Source organism: Staurois parvus, unplaced genomic scaffold (assembly GCF_062004578.1).
Source record: "Staurois parvus isolate SC_StPar_1 unplaced genomic scaffold, SC_StPar_1.0 ptg000442l, whole genome shotgun sequence".
NCBI classification, from domain to species: Eukaryota; Metazoa; Chordata; class Amphibia; order Anura; family Ranidae; genus Staurois; species Staurois parvus.
Genome location: NW_028318238.1, coordinates 930,471 through 952,101, shown reverse-complemented (window position 1 = coordinate 952,101; position 21,631 = coordinate 930,471). Strand labels below are relative to the sequence as shown.

The following is a 21,631-nucleotide window of genomic DNA, read 5'->3' as shown; positions in this document are numbered from 1 at the left end:
TGCATTCCTAACACATTACCCAGTCCATATCAGTATAGATATCCAGCATGATATTTTTGCCCATTGAGATCTGATGTGTTTTTATTGAGTTCCTTTAATTTTTTTTTGAGCAGTGTATATGTGGACAGAATTATTCAGCTCCCCTCCAAATCTCAATGTTAAGTGATCTTTGCTATTCATAGCCACACCCACAATGACATGATGCTCTAAACCAGGGGTGGGCAAACTTTTTGACTTGAGGGCCGCAATGGGTTCATATATTGGACCCGGGGGTAGATGGATGTGTATGTGTCATCCATAGTAAGCATAGTAATTCATCCCCCATAGTAAGCATAGTAATTCATCCCCCATATAGTAATTCATCCCCCATATAGTAATTCATTCCCCATATTAAGTCCCCAAGTCCCCCCTGTGTCAATTCACTTACCTTTGCTCCGCACGTTCCTCTCGCCGTGTTCCCGCGCCGTTCCGGTGTAGCATGAAAATCTGTCTCCTATGAGGATCTGTCCCCCTCGACGTATCTGCGCATGTGCCAGTTTCAGGCATTAGCAGCCGATCGGCGATCTCCGGCACATGCGCAGATACGTCGAGGGGGACAGATCCTCATAGGAGACAGATTTTCATGCTACACCGGTCTTCAGGGCGGACTGTGAGAGGAGCCTAGCGGGAGCCTAGCTTCCCGGGCCGGATTAAAAGGTCCGCCGGGCCGTATACGGCCCGCAGTTTGCCCATTGCTGCTCTAAACCCTAATGCGGGGTACATTCAAGAAAGTTTTCTCATTTAACCCAGTGGGCTGAACAAAAATGAACTGAAAGATCACCATACTAACACAAGCTATGTTAGTAAAGCGATCTCCACCACTGTGCTATTCTGTTCTGACAGGGGGACTGCCTCCCCTTCCTGCCCAGAACACACTGATCAGCCAATAGCTGCCAGTGCTGATCTGATGTCGGTTTTTAACTGTTCATTACGTTCTGTAAACCCCAACATCGATTAAAAAAATAATTTAAAAAAAAGTTTCCTTGCAGCAGGGCTGTGCGTGCACTGCAAGGGTTAAGTGCTCGGTTTGTCCAGGGGAGAAGAGAATGCCTTATACTCACCAGATCCTCCGCTCCACAGGCAAATGGCTCTCCTACAATCCAGTGGTGAACTGTTCCTGGTGTCCTCATGTCCAGAGCGGGTCCTGGAGCCTGCTCTGGTCTTGATGTCAGGATTCAAGACAGCTAGAATGCAGGGGTGTAGGTGCTATAAAGACCAGCCTTGTGCAAGGAGGATCAGGTAAGTTTATCTCCTTTCCACTCTCCCCTAGACCAAAAAAATTACAAAAAATCCCTGAAGTGCAGGCACAGCCCCACTGCAAGGGAACACTTTTTTGCTTGAAGTTAAGCTTTAGGTAAATCCAACACCAGTACACAATCCTCTTCCCCAGGCAGGAAGCTGTAGATAAAGACCATTGCTCTGAGTAGAAGCAGTGACCTCTTTAAAATGGTCTAACACACTTTCCACTTAGTTAGGACTAGAGCTCTGCAATCATCAAAGCCCACATTTAATGGGAGTGTGTCACTAAGAGTGCATGTCAGTCTGCTATTTTTACACATCTTTATCAGCCACCCCTTGCTGTGAGGAAGGGGTAGAGGATTTGACAATGGAGAACATATCTAGAACATGTCCATATATCTATACTGGAAACTTCTGGACAGAGTGGGGAAGTATTAAACTCCAAACAGGTTTTACTGCAGTTGGAGGCTCAGTTGGTAAGATTCCTTCACTCCTGCCAGGTGAAAAAACTTTTCTCCAAACATTCTGTCCTAGGAAAATCTCTGTAATGGAGTCCTAGATAGCAGTAAAACTTGACAGGGGTTCTAACCTCTCTATTCTATTCAAAACTACAACAAAAGTCATGGGTATAGATACAATTTAACCACTTCCAGTCCGGACACTTTCACCCCCTTCCTGTCCAGGCCAATTTTCAGCTTTCAGTGCTATCACACTTTGAATGACAATTGTGCGGTCATGTAACACTGTACCCATATGAATTTTTAGCATTTTTGTGAGACAGATAAAGCTTTATTTTGGTGGTATTTATTCACCACTGGGATTTTTATTTTTGTGGCTATGTAAATTAAAAAGTCCAAAAATTTTGAAAAAAAGTGTTTTTCTTATAACATTTTGCAAATAGTATTTCATCATAAATCTTGGCCAAAATTTATTCCGTTATATTTTTAGTAAAAATAACCCAAATTAGTTTATAACCAAAATTAAAATTTGTAAACATTTTTTTCACATTTTTTATTTTTTACATACTGTCACCCTAGCAGTACAGTGTCACCATGGTGACACTGTACTACTTGTGGGGGGTGATTTTTTTTTTTTTTTTTTTTTAAACACGGATTGCTTTTACACCCATAAAGGATGTAAAAGCAATCATTTCTCCTTCTCTCTGGCTGTATTCTTGCAGCCATTGAGAACTACTGAGTGAGCTGTGATTGGTCACAGCTTGTCACATGGTACAAGGCTGTTGTGAATAGCCTTGTACCATGTGACCTCTGCAATCATTCACAGATTTCACACGTAGTAAGCAATGTCACAAGTGACATCTTGCTTACTACTTTGCATGTGATCACTGATTGGCCAATCAGCGATCACATGATCTGGACCTCGTACAGAGGTCCTGTCCGACGATCGGTGTTCCACTGTGTCCGGAGGACGTAGCAGGCACCGGATTGCGGTGCTGCGCGCTCCCAGAGAGCGTGCACAAGCAGGGTGCGGGGAGGCCATTTATAAATGGCCACCTGACCCTGCACTGCCACCGTCCGGCCGTTTATATACAACGGCCGGACAGGAGGTGGTTAAGGAAATAACAGTAAGATTTTTGTAGTTTTTAGCTGCACATTCAATGTTTTAGTATGAAATTTCAATAAAGATTTTGGTTTCTATCTACAACTCAGAAAAAATAAATCCTAAATCGATCATATGCCTTTTTTATTACAGACACAAAATTAGATTTCTGAAAAAAATGTCTGGGACCAGAAGTAAACAACAGTATGAAGTGCAGTATCAAGGGGGAAATAAATAATAATTATTATTAATATCAATAGTGCAAAGAAAATGTATACAGATCAGAAAATGTTATAAAAAGGAGAACGTGTGCCGCAGAGTTGAACTCTGCAACCACCTTAAAATGAGCAATGAGCAAGTGAAGCAATATAACATATATACCCCTAAAATCCCTACCATCATTACCATCCACATGTGACACATCAACACATGCAAACGTCAAAGTTCCAGCTACTACCTTAACGGATAAGCATAGTCAAAGCTTTTTGGCTATACTTCTATGGATAACAGGAGTGCAGTTCTAAAGCCCGCTGTCAACTGACATCACAGAGCCGGGCTAAGCGCTTAAAAGATCCCGACCATGCGGTCGGGATTCACCCAGCAGCCTCTCAGCTGTGCCTCTGGGAGACTGAGCTAGCCGTTCCCGTCCCCTCCCCAGCCCCCCCTCTCTAGTGAGCGCTGGAGGGGCAGAGCAGAGAGCTGGTGACTGACAGACACTGCTCTCTGCTCAGAGCAGAGGGGAAAACTGAGTGGTGTTTGAACGCTCCGTTCTTAATACAGAACCAGCGAGGACAGATGAAGTGGATCGATGTGGCATGTGTGCGTGTGTATGTATATATTTTCATAAGCCCCATACTTCTCTGTTAACCACTTATGCTCCAGAAGATTTTACCCTCTTCATGACCACAGCATTTTTTGCTATTCAGCACTGCTCCATTTAACTGGCAACTGTGCAGTCATGCAACACTGTATGCAAATGAAATGTATATATTAGAGCTTTCTTTTGGTGATATTTGATCACCACTGGTTTTATTTTTTATTAAATTAAAAAAATACCGAAACTTTTGAAAAACAAAATATAAAATTTACTTTCCGCTATAAAACATATTCAATAAAATAATTAATTTCTTCATACATTTTGGTTAAAATGTATTCCGTTACATGTCTGTGGTAAAAAAAAAAATAAAAAATATCCCAATAGGTGTATATTGGTTGGTTTGTGTGAAGATTTTAGGGTCAATGAACAATGGTATATATACTGGAGCTTATATACTAGTAATGGCGGTGATCAGTGACTTCTAGTGGGACTGTGATAAGCAGTCAGCAATCTAAGGTTGGAACTGACACTGACATCACCAATGACACTAATACAGTGATCGATGAGAATACTAAACACTGTCACTGTAATAATGACACGGGCTCGGAAGGGGTTAACATCTAGGGGCAATCAAAGAGTTAACTGTGTGCTACGTTTTACTAGTAGAAATTATTATTATTTTTTTTTTAACAGACACATCACTGCTACCGTGTACAGAGCCCTATGTTTAGTAAACACAGGGCTCTGCACGGTCATTCGCTAAGCTAATCAGCAGGTCTGTCTATAAATCATTGGCCTGGACCAGCTAACCGACTGCGAGAAATGCTGGATCATGCACATAGACGTGATCCAGTGCAGCAGGGCCGCTCTGCTGCAGTAAAACTGTGGTAGGCGGTCCAAAAGTGGTTAATACACAGGTGACATACAAAACCAGTTTTCTCTCTCAAAAAATCTGCAACTTTATTAGTGCAGACAACCCCGCCAGACGACACAGTCATACTCCCCACTTCCACTGCAATGTGAAAAACAACCCCAACCTATTCACTGGATAATGAAGGAACAGCAGTACACCAATAAGTGATCACACTGTTCATTCTTCTCTCTTCATGTTCCCTGTTGGCACTGTGTGCTACACCGAAGACTGACTAGCTCCTACAGCTGATCCCCTCTCAGTCCGGGTGATGCTGTACAGGACATTACAGGAGGCCGATATCTAGACAAGTAAGGCATTTACACTTTTTTTACATTTAACATAAAAAAATGGGGTCTTCAGGGACAGAATATGCCCTAGACCTGTACAGCAACCTGTGGCTGACTATACATGTTGCAAGTGCCAGGGTGAGTGCCCATGTTTGATCTAGTCCCTGAACCAATATTACAGGCTGTCTGCACAGCATGGGGTCTTGGTATGACTCTTAAGGTTTACCAAGGCTGTACCAATCCAGGAGCGCTGCTTTTATCTGTGGCATCAGAAGGCAGTGTAGTTTTTGTGACAGAAGTGGACAGTGCATCACGAGTGGAGCATACATGTCAAAAAGTCAAAGATTCTAAACTGCTTACTTGCTCTAAAACAAACCACTGAATCAGCATGACATTCAAGGAACTAGTACTTTCAGAAGGGCAGCCTCCAAACTTCCTCAGTAGCAGATTTTGTTTGCATACATTTTTTTCTTTCATGTCTGGAGGAGGCCCAGATGACTTGTAAAGCTTAGTTATTAGCCTTGCAGTTATACTTGAAAACAAGTGGTAAACCACAAACCACAATTCTACTGTTGCTCCACATTGCCTCGCTTAAAGGGAAACTGTCACTTACCAAAATAGAAGCTCTACCAATGACATTAACACAATTATGTAGCCGTTACTTTACAATGATACAAATGTGACACTCCCCAATGTATCCTGTAAATTGAATTCCAAACCGATTAAAGTGTATGTAAATCCTAACAAGGAATATTTCTTGTTTGCTCCCTTCTGGTCTGTTCAATATACCGCTGGAAGTGTTTTGCTATATTTGTTTCTTTTTTTGCACATATCAAACACACACTTTACAGCTGTACTGTGCACAATTTATTAGAGTCCTCGCAGTCCTCATAATGGACTACAGGATGATTAGACTTCATTTTGATGAAACCCAGTCCATCTTTCTCAAGATGTTGAGAAAGATGAACTGAGCTTCACTGAAACCCTGGCAACAATAGTAAAGCCTTCACCCAATACACTCACATTCCATTGGAGTAAGGATGAGCATGTCAACAATCTGTAGAAACTCTCCTGGATGCCACCTGTAAGATCCATAGAAAAACACCTCCTCTAGCTGTCAGCCTGAGATGACAGGAACTGCCGCAATCAGACACCAGCGTACCAGTGCTACTGCGCATGCGCTCGGACCAGCCAGCGCCACACTCCGTTGGAGGGCGTACACAAACATGGAGGAAAGCAAGGAGATGTAGACACAAGTCAAGGTTGCTATGACGATGCATTTGGGAGGCGTGGCCTCCTTTTTCAAGACATGCTCACTTATGTATTGTTTGTTAAATAGAAAACACAAGGCACCTCCCCTAAAGCAGATCTTAAAGGGTCCATCCCAGCAGAGGCCAACTATTATAAAATGGAGGTAGTGGGACAACAGCAACGTTACAGTTCTCATAACAGTATACCATTAAGAATTTCATTCAAATAATTATAGCCGATTTTACACCCTCTGTTTCCACTGCATAAAAAAAAAAAAAAAAAAAAAAAAAAGACAAAAACAATATTAAACAGAGTTAAAATTAAATCCAAAATCAAAATGGAGAGAGCCAAGCTCTTCAATTAAAAAAACCCCCACCAAAACACACACGCTTTGTTTTACATTATGATGTACTGTGTAGTGCATCGCATAGTGTATGGCCAATAATCTAGGTACTCATCTGGGACAGCCCACTTGAGATGCTTTCCAGCTTTGTCTCTTACTGTAATTCCAAAACTTATGGGAAAAAATGAGTGCATGGTGGATGTCAATTCTCTGGTTTACTTGGGATCTGGAGGGTAGGATAATCTCAAAGACCCATTTCAAGGAAACGATGTACAATTCCTACTTACATAAAAACAGTTGCCACCATCCTAGGTGGAAAGAAAATATCCCGTACAGCCAATTTTTGGGGCTTTATAGGAATTGCTCAAACACCGCTGACTATACATCACAAGCTGAGGAGTTAACTGGAATGTTCCTAGAAAAAGGCTACAGAAGAGATCATATTCAAAAGGAGGTGAACTGCTATAAAATCGGACTGGGTACCAATGAACAGGATTATTCAACGTACTTTTCATTACTAGATTTAATGACCTGCATTGGGCTATAAAAAAAAGGCCTATTCAGAAACACTGACCTCTCCTAAAGCAAGCTCCACCCTTTGCAGGGCCCTCCCTGGATATGCCTAAAGTTGTGTTTCGGCAGGCCAGTAATGTCAAAAGTATTGTTTCTCCTAGTCGGATTAGAGATGTACAATGTAAAGTTAAAGATATTCCCACACATAAATATGACAGGGTCCTTTCAATGCAAGTTAAGCAAATGGAAGGCCTGTCAATTGATGTCCCATGGTAAAAAGACATGTAGAAGTAGAGATGGAAGGCTATTCCAAATAAAACAGTTTATACACTGCGGGACCAGTTCATGGTTTACAGTTTGAGATGCCCCTGTGGAATGTATTATGTGGGATGGAAGGTTTGCACAGATTTGTGAAGCAACGGCGGTTTATAGAACACAGACATTTTTCTCAGGTACATGGTGGTAGCATGAAGGGCTTAGAGTTTTTTGGTATCAAAACTATACCAATGTCTATTCCACAAAGGGAGAGGTTTTCCAGATTATCTGCACAGGAGAGATTCTGGATTTTTACTCTGAATACTATGGCCCCTGATGGGGTAAAACGAGCAATTAGAAATTAGTACTTTAAGTGGATACAGGGATGTTCAATTCATATCACTCGATTCCCAGGACATGTAGTTCCGGGTGCCGGGCTGGAAGTTTTTTTTTTTTACCTTTAGCCTTGCTGCGGGAAAGCAGTAGGGCTCATAGGTCAGGTGGAAACATTACGGCAGCAGCGAAGCCGCCCGATTGCTTCCACACAGCCTACTATGTTGCCAGCCTCCTGGCAACATAGTAAATTAAAGTTACACCCCAGCATATAACCCCCCCTCCAAAATGTTTCAAGACACCTGCCCCCACATATGTGCGCACGTACAAACGTAAAAGCATGTGCTGGGGTGCCTACACATGAAAACGACAATTACGGTACACATTACATATCGCCAAACATGACAGAATGAGAGCAATAATTCTAGCACCAGACCACCTCCATAATGCTAAACTGATGACCTATAAGGAGCTTTAAATGTGTCACCTATAGAAAATATAGAGTACTAGAGTTTGTTGCTATTTTGTGAACGCACACAAAAAGATTTGACATGTTGCCTATTTGATGCAACCTCATCTTTTATATTTTACCCAAAAAATTGGATGATTTATTGCTTTTTGTGCCCTAAAATTAACTTAAGTGTACTTTTTACTGAAATGTTGCATTTCCTAGACCTTTGTGATAATATTGTGTGACGTAAAAAATTGGAACTACTGCTATTTTATTCTCTAGGCTCTCTGCTTCAAGAAAATATATACTGTTTTGGAGTTGTGTAATCTTCAGGCATTACATTTTTTAAACTTGTGCAAAAAATGCAAAAACAGTTCTGGCAGCAAAAGGGATAAAAAAGGATAAGCCCGACACTCCCCTTTCCTGACAAGCACCCAATCGGTGCTCAGTACACTGCAAGGTCTCTCCCCTCCCTGCTAGTCCCCGGGTGCGGTGCTGGAGACAGGCAGGGAGGGGAGGAGGCGATAAACAGTGCAATGTTAAAAATATTAAATGTTTAGGTCGCCATAAAGCCCATTTTGTTATTTTGTTTTTAAAAGCCCCAGACATTGCTTAAAGCAGATTTAAATACGGTTTTGGCTCATTTTTTTATCAAGACAAGTAGGATTGTGATGAGGGACAAGTAGATTGGGGCCCTGATTTAGTCCCTGGACAAGTTTTTTTTTTTTTTTTTTTAATTTCCACACACTTGTGGATATAGGATTAGTACTTCCGCCTGGCAGTACTATGGCACCAGCTGCCTGGACCTTGCATGTTTTTCCTGTTGCTGCGTGGGTTTTCTCTAAGTACTCTGGTTTCCTCCCACACTCCAAAGACATGCTGGTAGGTTAATTGGCTTTTGTCTAAATTGGTCCTACTATGTGTATGTATGAATGTGAGTTAGGGACCTTAGATTGTAGGCTCCTTGAGGGTTAGGGACTGATGTGAATGTACAATATATATATGTAAAGAACTGCATAAATTGACGGCACTATATAAGCATCTGTAATAAATAAATAGCATATTTCCCTTCTTTTTCAAGGGTCTAATTATTTATAATATATATAATTATTTAGTAACATTGCCAACTGTATTTCAATCAGTATGGTATGATCTATCAGCCTAAATCACTGACCATACGCTACGCAATACATTATAATGTAAACAGCGGTGTCATTATATATAATACACACACACGGTTGCTGTTGTCCCACTATCTACATTTTGTATTAGTTAGCCTCTCCTGGTATGGTCCTTTTAAGATTGGATTCAGGGGAGGTGCCTTGCGTTTTCTATTTAACACACGACAGGAGGAGTGGCCGTGATTGGTCAGGCTTCCGAAATGTGTCATAGCAACCTTGACGTGTGTCTACGTCTCCTTGCTCTCCTCTGTGTTGCAGGTCCCCTCTAAGAGAGCGTGGGCTGGCTGGACCGGGAGTGTGACCAGTAGCACGGGTATGCTAGTGTCTGATTAAGGTGGTTCCTTTCATCTCAGGCTGACAGCAAGCATCATGGTGTCTTCTGTGGATCTTACAGCGGTCATCCAGGAGAGTTTCTACACATTTTTGACATGCTCATCCTTACTCCAGCGGAATGTGAGTGTATTGGGTGAAGGCTTTATTACTGTTGTTCTTAATAAAACTCTATTGCGGTAGGGTGGTTGTGCACCCTCTCTCTCTCATTGTTGTTCCATATATCTTCCCATTAACCAGTGGATCCATTAGAGAGCTGCAGTACCGTTTATATTACCTACGTTTAACTTTATGAGTGACTTTCACCAGCCTGTTTTAGTGGTGATATAGACCTGCACAAATGCTAGTTTTTCTATAAATGAATTTTGTGGACAATAAAAAACACTGCTGTTTTGATCTACCTTCTCTACAAGAACCATGAGTACTATACTCTATACTAGTTTTGGATTTGTATGGATTTCCTTGTGGGAGAGCATCTGGGCATTTTCCTCAGAGTGCTGTTTCTACCCTTGGGACTGTTAGACGATTAGATTTTATTAAGTACAAATCTAAGAATACCTGTGGTTTAGTAGTTTAGAAAGAGACCTGAGAGGGCTGATACTACTTACAGTAGTCCACAACAAAGTTGTGTGTTGTCAGCCCAGAAAAGGACTTCAAAACTAGGTGCATTTCTGGCAGATCAAGAGGTATTTTTCTGTACTTGCAGGGCCTTTAGCAGCATAAATCTTGGGAAAATATACACATATTGCATTTTTTCACTGTATACTCACCTGTGACATTATGACTTTAGCAATAAGAAATGCACTGGTCACCAGGGTTGTAATCTGAAAGACATCAATGTTATTTTATAACTGGATTGTAGTTTGCAGTACAGTGTTAAAACCAAAACCTAACTACCTATTCCTACTACCCCTGGCTGAATGTGTGAATGAGCCCAAAGTGCAAGGATCCTTGATCCTCTCATGGCCGAACATTGGTTGCAGACAGCTAGCTGGCTTCCTATTCCTGCAGTGTTTGGTAAGCCGATGCTTGCTGGCGCTACATGCTCATTTGTGCCATGTTCTGGACATTCCTATGCACTACAGCATGGCTACAAACCGGATCCCAATCAATATGCCATAAAAGTGAGGTCTGAGCGCACTCAGACTGTGCTTGATCAAAAGGTGTTTGTTGTCTATTCTGTGTTTCAGACTGCCTTCTGCTATCAACCTTTTAAATTTGCCAGCCCCATGCTTTCTCTTGACTTTGTATGCCTGTCTTGATCTGTATTGCTGTCTGACTGCTTCCCCACTATGACTGTTTGGCCGGCCTGGCTATCACTATCACTGGCTGTCACTGCCTGGGTATATCTGTATGTTGAGCTTCAATGTGTCAATACCTTCACCACTCTAAGTTGAGAAAATGGAGCTCATATTTAAAAAGAGGGGTGCAAGCCCCTTTTAATAATTTGGAGCACTCTGAACAGTGTTCTATGCTATGTCTGTGATAGTTCAGCTGGAACCGCATGCTCTGGAATCCCCCCCCCCCAAAAAAAAAACCTGCCAAATAAAAACTGGCATGGGTCGCATAGGGAGACCTGAAATAGATCTATTTGGCACTGAAACACAGAGGGAAGGGGAGGGGGAAGTCAGGTGTTTGTAAATTTCACCTTGAACCACTGGGGTTGATTTACTGAAGACAAATAGGATATTTAGTTTGCAAGGAAAAATTCCCTGTAGCTTAGTGAATGTGGTGAAGTTTCACTTTGCAAAGAATACCCAGTTAGAGCATGGAAAATAAAACTAACACAGCATTTTCCTTGCACATAAATGGAATGAAAGTCAGCAGAACCTCACCTTATTCACTAAACTCTGGATCACATAGCCTTGCAAAATGCAACTTCCCTTCCAAAGTGAGTAGCCAATTAGTCTTAACGAAATCAATGTAGCCAATTCAGTTTGCAACAGTTAACCTCACAATAACTTCAGAACTACTTTGCCTACTAACATTTTTAGGGACATAAAGATTTTAATTGGCACAGTTTTTAATAAATACCCAACTTATATTTTCTTTTATTATAGGCAGAAAAATGAACAAAATGTTTTAGTTTCTTTAATGGGGCATCATATTTTCTATAATTCAAAATCTTCCAAATTTTTCAATAAATTATTTTCTTCTTTTTATCCTAAGAACCCCAAATTAGTGTTTTGGTACTTATGTCAGCACTGTACAGGCAATAATAAAAATTAAAAAAGGAGAAGTACAGCTAAAGCTCTTTTGGCTGTAATTCTTCTGTGTATCACAAGAGTGTAGTTCGTTCAGTACTCCTGTGACTCATTTTCAGCGGACAGTGGGCTGAAGCTCGCAGTGGGCTGGATCTCGCTGTCAGCTGATGTCACTCAGCCGATCCCGGTTGGGGAAAGCTCCTGACGTTAAAGTTGGCATCCACCTAGGTAAGTATAATTTGGAGAAAAACAAAAAAACAAACACCATACTCCTCTGTTGAATGGTGTCTAGTGTAAAAAAAAAAAAATAAAATCTAGGCTAAAAATTACATGCGGTTGGCATAATGACGAAAATGTCTTTAGATTTTATTTTTTACAATTTCTTTTCTATTTGCTACTATCAGAAGGGGGTTGATAAGCCCTCTATAGTAGTGACAGGTACTCTTTATGGAGACTTCAGGGGTTGTTTAGACTCGTGGTATTAACCCTGCCATCAGTACAAGTAGATCAAGGACAGATAGCCTGCATCTACTTGTTTACACAACATCTATGCTGGGACTGCAAGTTCTGAAACCGGAAGTGCTTAGCACAAGGAGGCTGGGAACCGAAATTCCAGATCTCCTTGGCCCTCGGTCAACCTGAACATTCCCGTCTACAATGGTCCTAGGATCAGGACCGAGAGGGGAAGGACACACACCTGAATGCACATGCATAGAAATAAAAAAAGTAAACCTGTGGCTGTGACTTTTTTACATCCCCTCACTTTCCTGCCCGAACACAGCTATGGTGGTGGCAGTGCCAGAGTTAGTCATACCCATGATTAGATCGGTAACACCACAAAGTGGTTACCAGACAGGTATACGGGACTCCACACTGCAGTCTTTAGCTCCTCTAGGGAAAATGGAGCGATCACTAAAGATGGAGATGCAGCTGCACACATTAAACATTTATAAATGTTCTCTTCTCTGTGTTTGGCAGAAGAATTAATATATACAGATGGAAAAGAGGAAGGGTTACCAGGTTCTCTTTTAATATTTACACAATATTTCTCTGAATTTGATTTTTACAAGTAGATACTAATTACATTAGAAAGATTGAACACTTACAGCAATGGCCCACCAATGGCGTAGACGAAACACAGCGTAACCAATGAGAAGGACAGAAAACCGAAACACTGCAAGAATCTGGAGAAAGAGCACAAAACATTTAAGCAACTATTCCCGTCTACATTACATCAATAACAGACAAATCACAGGATTATCCTGAAGAGAATATTAAATTGTGATCATATACATGTATAAATGTGCACTCAATGGACATGGATGACTTTTTCCAACATTAACCTTCCTTTGAACAGTGCCTACAGATAGGGTGATACTACATAAAGAAAATTACAAAGAAAGTTTTACCTTTTCAGTTATATACTCTACAAAAATATATATCCATGTATGTCATGGTGAACTGTGAAAAAGCAAGTACACCCTTTGCATCAGAAGTTGGCATTGCTCCTTTAGCAGAAACTACTTTTTGCATAACTGCCCACCAGTCTCTGAAATGTTTACCCACTCCTCTACGTAACATTCCATCAGTTGAAAGGGGTTTTAGGGTTTCATTGCATGAAATGCTCGTGTCGAGTCCTCCACAACATTTCAATGTGATTCAAATCAGAGCTTTGGTTGGTAACTGCCAACAGTGAATATTTTCCAGACTCTCCACAAAATTACCAGTGAACCTATAGATGAGCTTATTTTAGGCCGTTACTAATAATACCACTTCTACCTGGAAGTCAGAGAAACCAGCACGGTTTTTCGAGACTTATCTCTCTAAATAGGCCATGAAAAAAAGGAACAGACAGAACCTACAACCAGTGCCAGTTCGATTTAGTGAGTATAAAATCCAATCTAGCTCTCACCACCCTACATTGAATCACTCCCCAGTGTCTAACAGTCCCACACTAGTGTCTAACAGTTCCTCATCTTCTTCCCACAAAGCTTCAGACATTCATAAGAAGGTGACAAACCTCCTGCCTGCATTGTGGCAGGCTGGAAACATGCAACTTACTGTGTTGTGCAAGAGAGCATGGAGGGAGGAGGAAACTACTAAAAGCAAAGTAAATGACCACTGACATGACATGGTTTTCAACAAGGCACAGAGTGCAATACCTGCTGGAGCCAGTGTTCTATGACGGGGTCTCCAAACTTTATAAACAAAGGGTCAGTTTACGGTCCTTCAGACCTAAGGTGGGCCGGACTGTTGGGAGATGAAACGGTCCTGACTTCCACGGAACAAACAATGCCACATCTTTGGTATCTCTGGGAGGAATAGTGCCCCATCGTTACGGTCATTGTGCCCCATCATTGGGAGTTATTCTGCCCCTTTAATGGTGTCAGTGGGGGGGGGAATTATGCCCCATTGTTGGTATCAGTGGAAAAAAAGTGCCCCAAGAGCCAGATAAAAGTAGGCAAAGGACCACATCTGGCCCACGGGCCGCAGTTTGGAGACCACTGATCTATGACCAAAGCCAGGGGCTGTATACAAAACGGTCTGGGTGACCCCACCTGCGCTACAGCCAAGAAGTGTCCACCATATTAGCACTGCTACAGCCAGTGGGCAGCTACTACAAGAATCACTGGTGTCAACATTACTATTTTATTGAAGATTGCCCGAGCTATCAAACCTGCATGGGATACACTCATATAGGTTTATAAATGCTATCACTTATGTTCCCTCTCAGATAAACGCTGCGTGTGCCTCCCTCTTCCTATCTTCCCCGAAAATGGAAATGAGCAAATGTTTAGAGAAAACTGAATGTGATTTTGCCTAATCGGATATTGCCTGCTGTCCTATGCCTAAACCTTTATATTTGGAAAAACATGGTTTCCTCAGACTATAATCAGCCATGCTTTATCAAACAGCATTGAGAGATTTGTGCCCTTACTTTTGGAATTTAGGACAAAAGCTGTTAAGCCCTGATTACCAGCACTGTAATATCACAGCAGAACCATACCAAACCATCTGTACCAAAAATCTGCTTTCAGCAACAATGCCATACCCAGACAAGAAGACCTAGAACATTGGTTTAGAAAGAAATTTTTCTAGAACATATTGGCTGCTGACTGAAAAACTTACAAATATGTCAAAGAATGAGGTGCTGAATTTGTAATAGATAATTTCATTTTCTAGGTTCTTCTCAATCCCGTTATTAGTCTGTGGAAAACAAATATCTCTGTCAACACACTGATCACTGAAACATGCAAAAATAGTATAACGCTAACAGAATAATTGTATTTTTAGCCACAGGAATTAAAATGGAAACCGTGATTTAAATAGGGTTGCAACTAATGATTATTTTCGTAACCGATTAGTTGCCTGATTATCGTTTTGATTAATGGGATAAAAATCCCCCCCCAAAAATTTTGATGTAGAATTTAGTTAATTTGTAAAGTTTAAAAAACAAAAAATGTATATATATATATATATATATATACATACATATATATATATATATATATATATATATATATATATATATATATATATATATATATATATTCAGAGGCAAAAATGTTTATTTAAAGGGAAAAAAAAAAAAGAAAAACTAAAACACTGTTTTGCATATTTTCTGACAGGACTGTAACAAAGTATGTTGACTCCCTTGTCATAGGCAGGTAGGTTGATACAAGCTACCTGCACCTGCTGTCACTTATAACACAAATTAATTTTTTGTTTGAAAATTTTAGTTTTAAAGAACACTCAATTTTCTAAAATCGACATTCGTTTTGTACCACAGTGAAAGGGAAATTCGAAGGAGCAGAATTTCTCGATTAAACCAATTTTTGGACAGTGCATGTGTTTTTGTTCAGAATTTACATTAATTTTAAAAACGAATGTTAAAATCAAGTGGAATTTATGAACAACATTCATCTATTCATCGAATGTACAAAGAATTTTTTCCGAATATTCTCGTCCAAAAATCAATACAAAACTGCGCGTAAACGTGGAACCGTGTTTTTGTCGCATTTTGCATTTTCTTGCTGCCAGCGGGCAAAACATCCAGAATGATATTCTTCTTTGTTCAGGAGAGGAAGGTATAACCTCACCTAAACGCGGCAGCTCCTAAAACTCTGTGCATGGACACACAGGCTGTTATGGAGTTGAGTTTAGGAGCTTTGGCAAAATATTCCAAAAGTTTAGGAGCTGCCAGTGTACATGAACCCTAAGACATTTAGTAGCAGCAGTCATGATGATTAAAAAAATAAATAAAATAAAATTAAGCCCTTTATAATACAAAATCAGCAGATAATCACTACTATGAGGAGTTAATTTATAGTAGGATGTACAGGGTATTTTAACTGGGAGTCAGACATGAAGGGGAAATATAAATCTTTAATATTAAAGTACTACTAAAGCCCGAGACGTTTTTCATGGATATAATTATTTTAACCACTTGCCTGCTGGGCACTTTTACCTCCTTCCTGCCCAGGCCAATTTTCAGCTTTCAGCGCTGTCACACTTTGAATGACAATTGTGCGGTGCAACACTGTACCCAAACTAAATTTTTCTCATTTTTTTGAGACAAATAGAGCTTTCTTTTGGTGGTATTTAATCACCACTGGGGTTTTTATTTTTTGCTAAACAAACAAAAAAAAAAAATATTGAAAAAAAAACAAACAAAAAAATAAAACCGAAGTTTCTCAGTTTCTGTTAAAACAGTTTTGTAAATAAGTTATTTTTCTCCTTTACTGATAGGCATCACTGAGGAGGCACAGAAAGCCTGCACAGATGGGCACTATTGGTCACACCAATGGGGCTACACCGATGACCAGTGAAGAAATGCAGCTTACCTGTTCACCTCTCCTCCCGCACTGTCAGCGTGAGGAGAGGAATGCCAATAAAAAGGCATTTCCTGTTTAGATGTGATGAGCTGTGACTGGACACAGCTGGTCACATGTAAAAGGCGGCTCTGATTGACCTGTGTTATTGACCCCCTAACACGTGTGTATGTTGGTTGTTTGTACCCGTAGTACAGCCCAGAAACAATATAGTGTGCAATTTGCTTTTTTACTTTTATTTATTTTTTTAACAAAACAAACATCCTATCCTGCCACTAACTGACACGGATACTAATTTAAAATTAAAAAAAAACAAAAAACAAAAACACTGACCCTGGCACAGAACTAGATCAAACCTTGATCTAGGTATTTTTGCTTATTTTTTTTCTCTCTCTGAAAGGAGAGATAAAATTTAACTCTCTCCACCATTCAAAGAAAACAAGGGGGGGTGGGCTTCAGTGACTGATCACTGTGATAGCGTGAGTTCTCGGGGGGCTCTCAGTGACATCCTGGTCATTGTGCTGGGCACACGCTCCTAGCAGAAAGACAGGTACGCAGATTAGCGGCCCCATGGAAAAAAGCCCAGTTCTGTGAGGCCGCTAATTTGTGTGCGGTTGGAGTCAAGGGGTTAATCAAGTCCATCTAACTGTGCTAGTGCATACAATTGTATCCTGGCCTGTCCCCTGGTTAACAATACTGCTGCCTAAGGGTGGCTTCTCCAAAAATACAGTGGACAACAAAGCATAACCATCCTAAGGCCTCATTCACACAGGCATACCTATATGTACAGGGGTGTGGACATTTTTGAAAAAACTACTTGTCCAGGGCCTAAATCAGTGCCCCAATCTATTTGTCCCTCATGACAATCTACTTGTCCAGATAAAAAAAAAAAAAATGTTTTTAACCAAAACCGTATTCAAATCAGAGGTAATTTTAGGAATGTTTTAAAAACAAAAAGGGGTTTTACGGCGACTTAAACGTGTAATAATTTTAATATTGTGTTGTTTATCTCCTCCTCTCCTCCCTGTCTCCAGCACTGCACCTGGGGACTGGCAGGGAGGAGAGAGACCTTTCAGTGTAATGAGCACCGACTGGGTACTCCTCAGGAAAGGGGTGTTTCAGGCTTATCCTTTTCGCTGCCAGAGCCATAAAAAAAAAAAAAAAAAAAAAAAAAAAAAATTTACGCCTGAAGATTGCGCAAAACCCCCAAACATTATATATTTTCTGAAAGCAGACACCCTAGGACAGGGGTAGGCAACCTGCGGCTCTCCAGCTGTTGCAGGACTACAAGTTCCATCATGCCTCTGCAAGTCATAGCTGTAACTGTCAGTTTTGTAATGTTGCAATGCCTCATGGGAAATGTAGTTCCACAACAGCTAGAGAGCCGCAGGTTGCCTACCCCTGCTCTAGGAGAATAAAATTGTGGTAGTTCTAATTTTTTATGTTGCATGATATTACCGCAAAATTTCAGTAAAAAATACAAGTTAATTTTAGGCCGTAAAAAAAAAAACAAAACAAAACAAAACAAAAAAAACAATAAATTACCCTATTTTTCCGTAAAATATGAAAATGAGGTTGCAGCGAGTAAATAGATTTCCAACATGACAAACCTTAAATCTGCGTGCGCTCGTGAAATGGCGACAAACTTCAGTACCCTATATTTTCTATAGGTGACACTTTTAAAGCCCCTCATAGGTCATCAGTTTAGCGTCATGGAGGAGGTCTGGTGCTAGAATTATTGCTCTCATTCTGGCGTGTGCGGCGATATGTGACATGTGTATCGCAATTGACGTTTTCATCCGTAGGCGCTCCAGTGTGTGCTTTTACATTTTTATGTACGTACATGTAGGGGTGGGGTTGTTATGTGCTTGGCTGTAACTTTCATTTTGTACAATTAAAAAAAAACAACTTTTTTTTCCATCACATTATCACAGTTCTCTATGTGATAATATTTGGTGACAGGTTCTCTTTATTGAGACATCCAAGGTCTAAAAAACCCTGGATGTCTCCCCTCTGCTCCACTGAATGTAATGCAGTACACTGCATTACATTCTTTCCTGGCCTCTGTGGCCAGGAATCTCTCAACAGGGACCCGGAAGTGATATCATAACGTCACTTCCATGTCAGGACAAAAAGGGGAAGGAAGAGGACGTGTCCATTCTCCTCCCTCCCCTCTAGCTGATGGTAGTGAGCCAGTCCCGGGCCCGCAGATAGGCAAGCAGAGCACGGGAGAAAGTGGGCGGGGGAGAGGCTGGCACTGTGTGGAAGCATTTGGGCGGCAGCGCTGCCGCCCGAATGCTTCCATCTGACAGGTGAGCCCTGCTGCTTGCCCAGAGCAGGGCAAAAAGGTAAAAAAAACCCCAAAGAACTACCTGCCCAGCACCCAGAGCATCAGGCGATAGGAATTCAACATCCATGTATGTACATCTATGTAAAAGGCTGTTGTTGCCCGCACGGGATGCACAGGTATTCCCTTCATTCATGTGCAGGCAGTAATAACAGTGCCTACTGGGATGCAGCGTCAGCATGAACACACCCACCAGTCCCAATCTAACAATCGAGCAGATGCGTTTTCCAGAACGCAGTGTGCTATCGGGGACTGTATCCATGTAGCTGTTGCATCGTAATAGACATAAATGGGGCTGCCTACACACAAATGCATGGAACACCGATACATTCCGTACTGGCAAAGACAGACCTTCGCACCATTGTACAGATAGGTATGCTCGTGTGAATGAGGCCTAAGAAAGGGAGGTATGTTACTGACTGGATCAAAAGGAAAAAAAAGCATCAAAAAAAGAAAACTATTGCAGTCATTGCATCAAAGCTGCAACATATCAGATTTTTGTTTTGCATTACTGTTTGTGATAGCCAGAGATCTTTGTCTAAGCTTTAGAAATACGGTCAGAACCATTATGTATATAAAAGAACAAGAATGCACAAATGTAAAAAATACAAACATCTTGTAATGTGGACATGCATCCCATTGATTTGTACGAGTGGTGAATTTTAATAGCTGGTTTACTTTAAAAATGCTCCTGACTTCTAGACTGAACAGCTCCAGTATACAGCAATAACCTGTCCATCCCTACATACAACATGATAGGGATGTTACAGACCGCTCCCTGCTTTGACAGCTAGCGAGGGATCTTCTCCCCTCTCGCTAGCTGCCAAATTTAAAAAAAAACACAGCCGTGAGGGGCTCTGCCCACATCACTCATTCACAGTCATCTATGAATTAGAGACTACAAGTCCTGACAACCTTAGCAGCTGTCGGCTTGTAGTCCTCAATGAACTACCACAGTGCTGTGGAGCAGCGTGGTAGTTAATTCTGTCAGTATATCTGCTTGCTTCTTTATCCTGTACGGGCAAGATATAATTGACAGATCTGCAGGAGACCTGCATGGCACCAGAGATCTGCTGATCGCTGGTGTAATGCTTTACAAAGCTCCTGCAGACAAAAATCATAAAATGCTAATTTTTTTACCTGCAAAAAAAAGGGGCATTTATTATTTTTTACTATAAAAAGGTGAACTTATCCTTTAGGCCGGCCATAGACGGTTTGAAACTCGGTCGGTTCAGCAGGAACCGGCAGACATTCGAACCATCTATGTGAAGGTTGATTGTACCCAAAATCGATCCATCGATCAACTTGGGTACAGTCAGCATGTCAGATTTTCTGTCCTACAATTACTGCCAGCGGCTATAGCTGCTAGCAGTAATCAATGTGTTCTCCTGGCAAGGACGGCTTCCTGCACTCCCACTGGGGGAAACAATATCTCCGCGGGAGGGATTCCCCCATCAATACTGACTGCTTTGATGGGAGAATCAAGCAATTTTCTTTCCTACAACCCATGGCTGCAAGAAAGAAAATTGCATCATCTATGGCCTGCCTTAGTCCTACTGCTAAACCGGTAAGAAGGCAGCTTGTAATCTAAGTGTTCCATTTAGTTTATTATTTTTGTGACAGATGAGTTATCACCTCCTGCTCCTGACCCTAGAAAGAATGTTATTTTGAACTTTTGAATGCCAAAAAATTATGAGTTTGATGGTCAAATGTAGACTATAAATCAATTTTATTGTTTGGTAGACAAGTTACTACTGAATTCTCATCCAGCCTCAGTGGTGCAGAGGACTTGTATTTTATAGTTAATACAAGCTTATTCTTGCAAACAGGAGGTAATATACAGTATCTCATAGAAGTGAGTACACCCCTCACATTTTTGTAAATATTTTATTCTATCTTTTCATGTGACAACACTGAAGAAATGACACTTTGCTACAATGTAAAGTAGTGAGTGTACAGCTTGTATAACAGTGTCAATTTGCTGTCCCCTCACAATAACTCAACACACAGCCATTATTGTCTAAACCGCTGGCAACAAAAGTGAATACACTCCTAAGTGAAAATGTCCTAATTGGGCCCAAAGTGTCAATATTTTGTGTGGCCACCATTATTTTCCAGCACTGCCTTAACCCTCCTGGGCATGGAGTTCACCAGAGCTTCACAGGTTGCCCCTGGAGTCCTCTTCCACTCCTCCATGATGACATCTTGGAGCTGGTGGATGTTAGAGACCTTGCGCTCCTCCACCTTCCATGTGAGGATGCCCCACAGATGTTCAATAGGGTTTAGGTCTGGAGACATGCTTGGCCAGTCCATCACCTTTACCCTCAGCTTCTTTAGCAAGGCAGTGATCCTCTTGGAGGTGTGTTTGGGGTTGTTATGTTGGAATACTGCCCTGCGGCCCAGTCTCCGAAGGGAGGGGATCATGCTCTGCTTCAGTATGTCACAGTACATGTTGGCATTCATGGTTCCCTCACTGAACTGTAGCTCCCCAGTGCCGGCAGCACTCATGCAGCCCCAGACCATGACACTCCCACCACCATGCTTGACTGTAGGCAAGACACACTTGTCTTTGTACTCCTCATCTAGTTGCCGCCACACACGCTTGTCACCATCTGAACCAAATAAGTTTATCTTGGTCTCATCAGAGCACAGGACATGGTTCCAGTAATCCATGTCCTTAGTCTGCTTGTCTTCAAACTGTTTGTGGGCTTTCTGGTGCATCATCTTTAGAAGAGG

At 41.3% G+C, this 21,631-nt stretch overlaps 1 protein-coding gene across 5 annotated transcripts in view; it reads right to left on the bottom strand.

Moving 5' to 3' along the window:
• The window catches only part of STARD3 (StAR related lipid transfer domain containing 3), a 49,185-nt gene that overhangs the window by 20,998 nt on the left and 6,556 nt on the right, over window positions 1-21,631 (bottom strand). For 4 of the 5 annotated variants that reach the window (XM_089687969.1, XM_089687972.1, XM_089687971.1 and 1 more), the window contains exons 3-5: window positions 14,846-14,923; window positions 12,823-12,900; window positions 10,283-10,336 (exon numbers count right to left, since the gene is read on the bottom strand). In XM_089687969.1, coding sequence (XP_089544095.1) covers window positions 10,283-10,336; window positions 12,823-12,900; window positions 14,846-14,923 — 210 coding nt within the window. The remainder of the gene's footprint in view (window positions 1-10,282; window positions 10,337-12,822; window positions 12,901-14,845; window positions 14,924-21,631) is intronic. The other variant, XM_089687973.1, reaches the window with a different exon arrangement.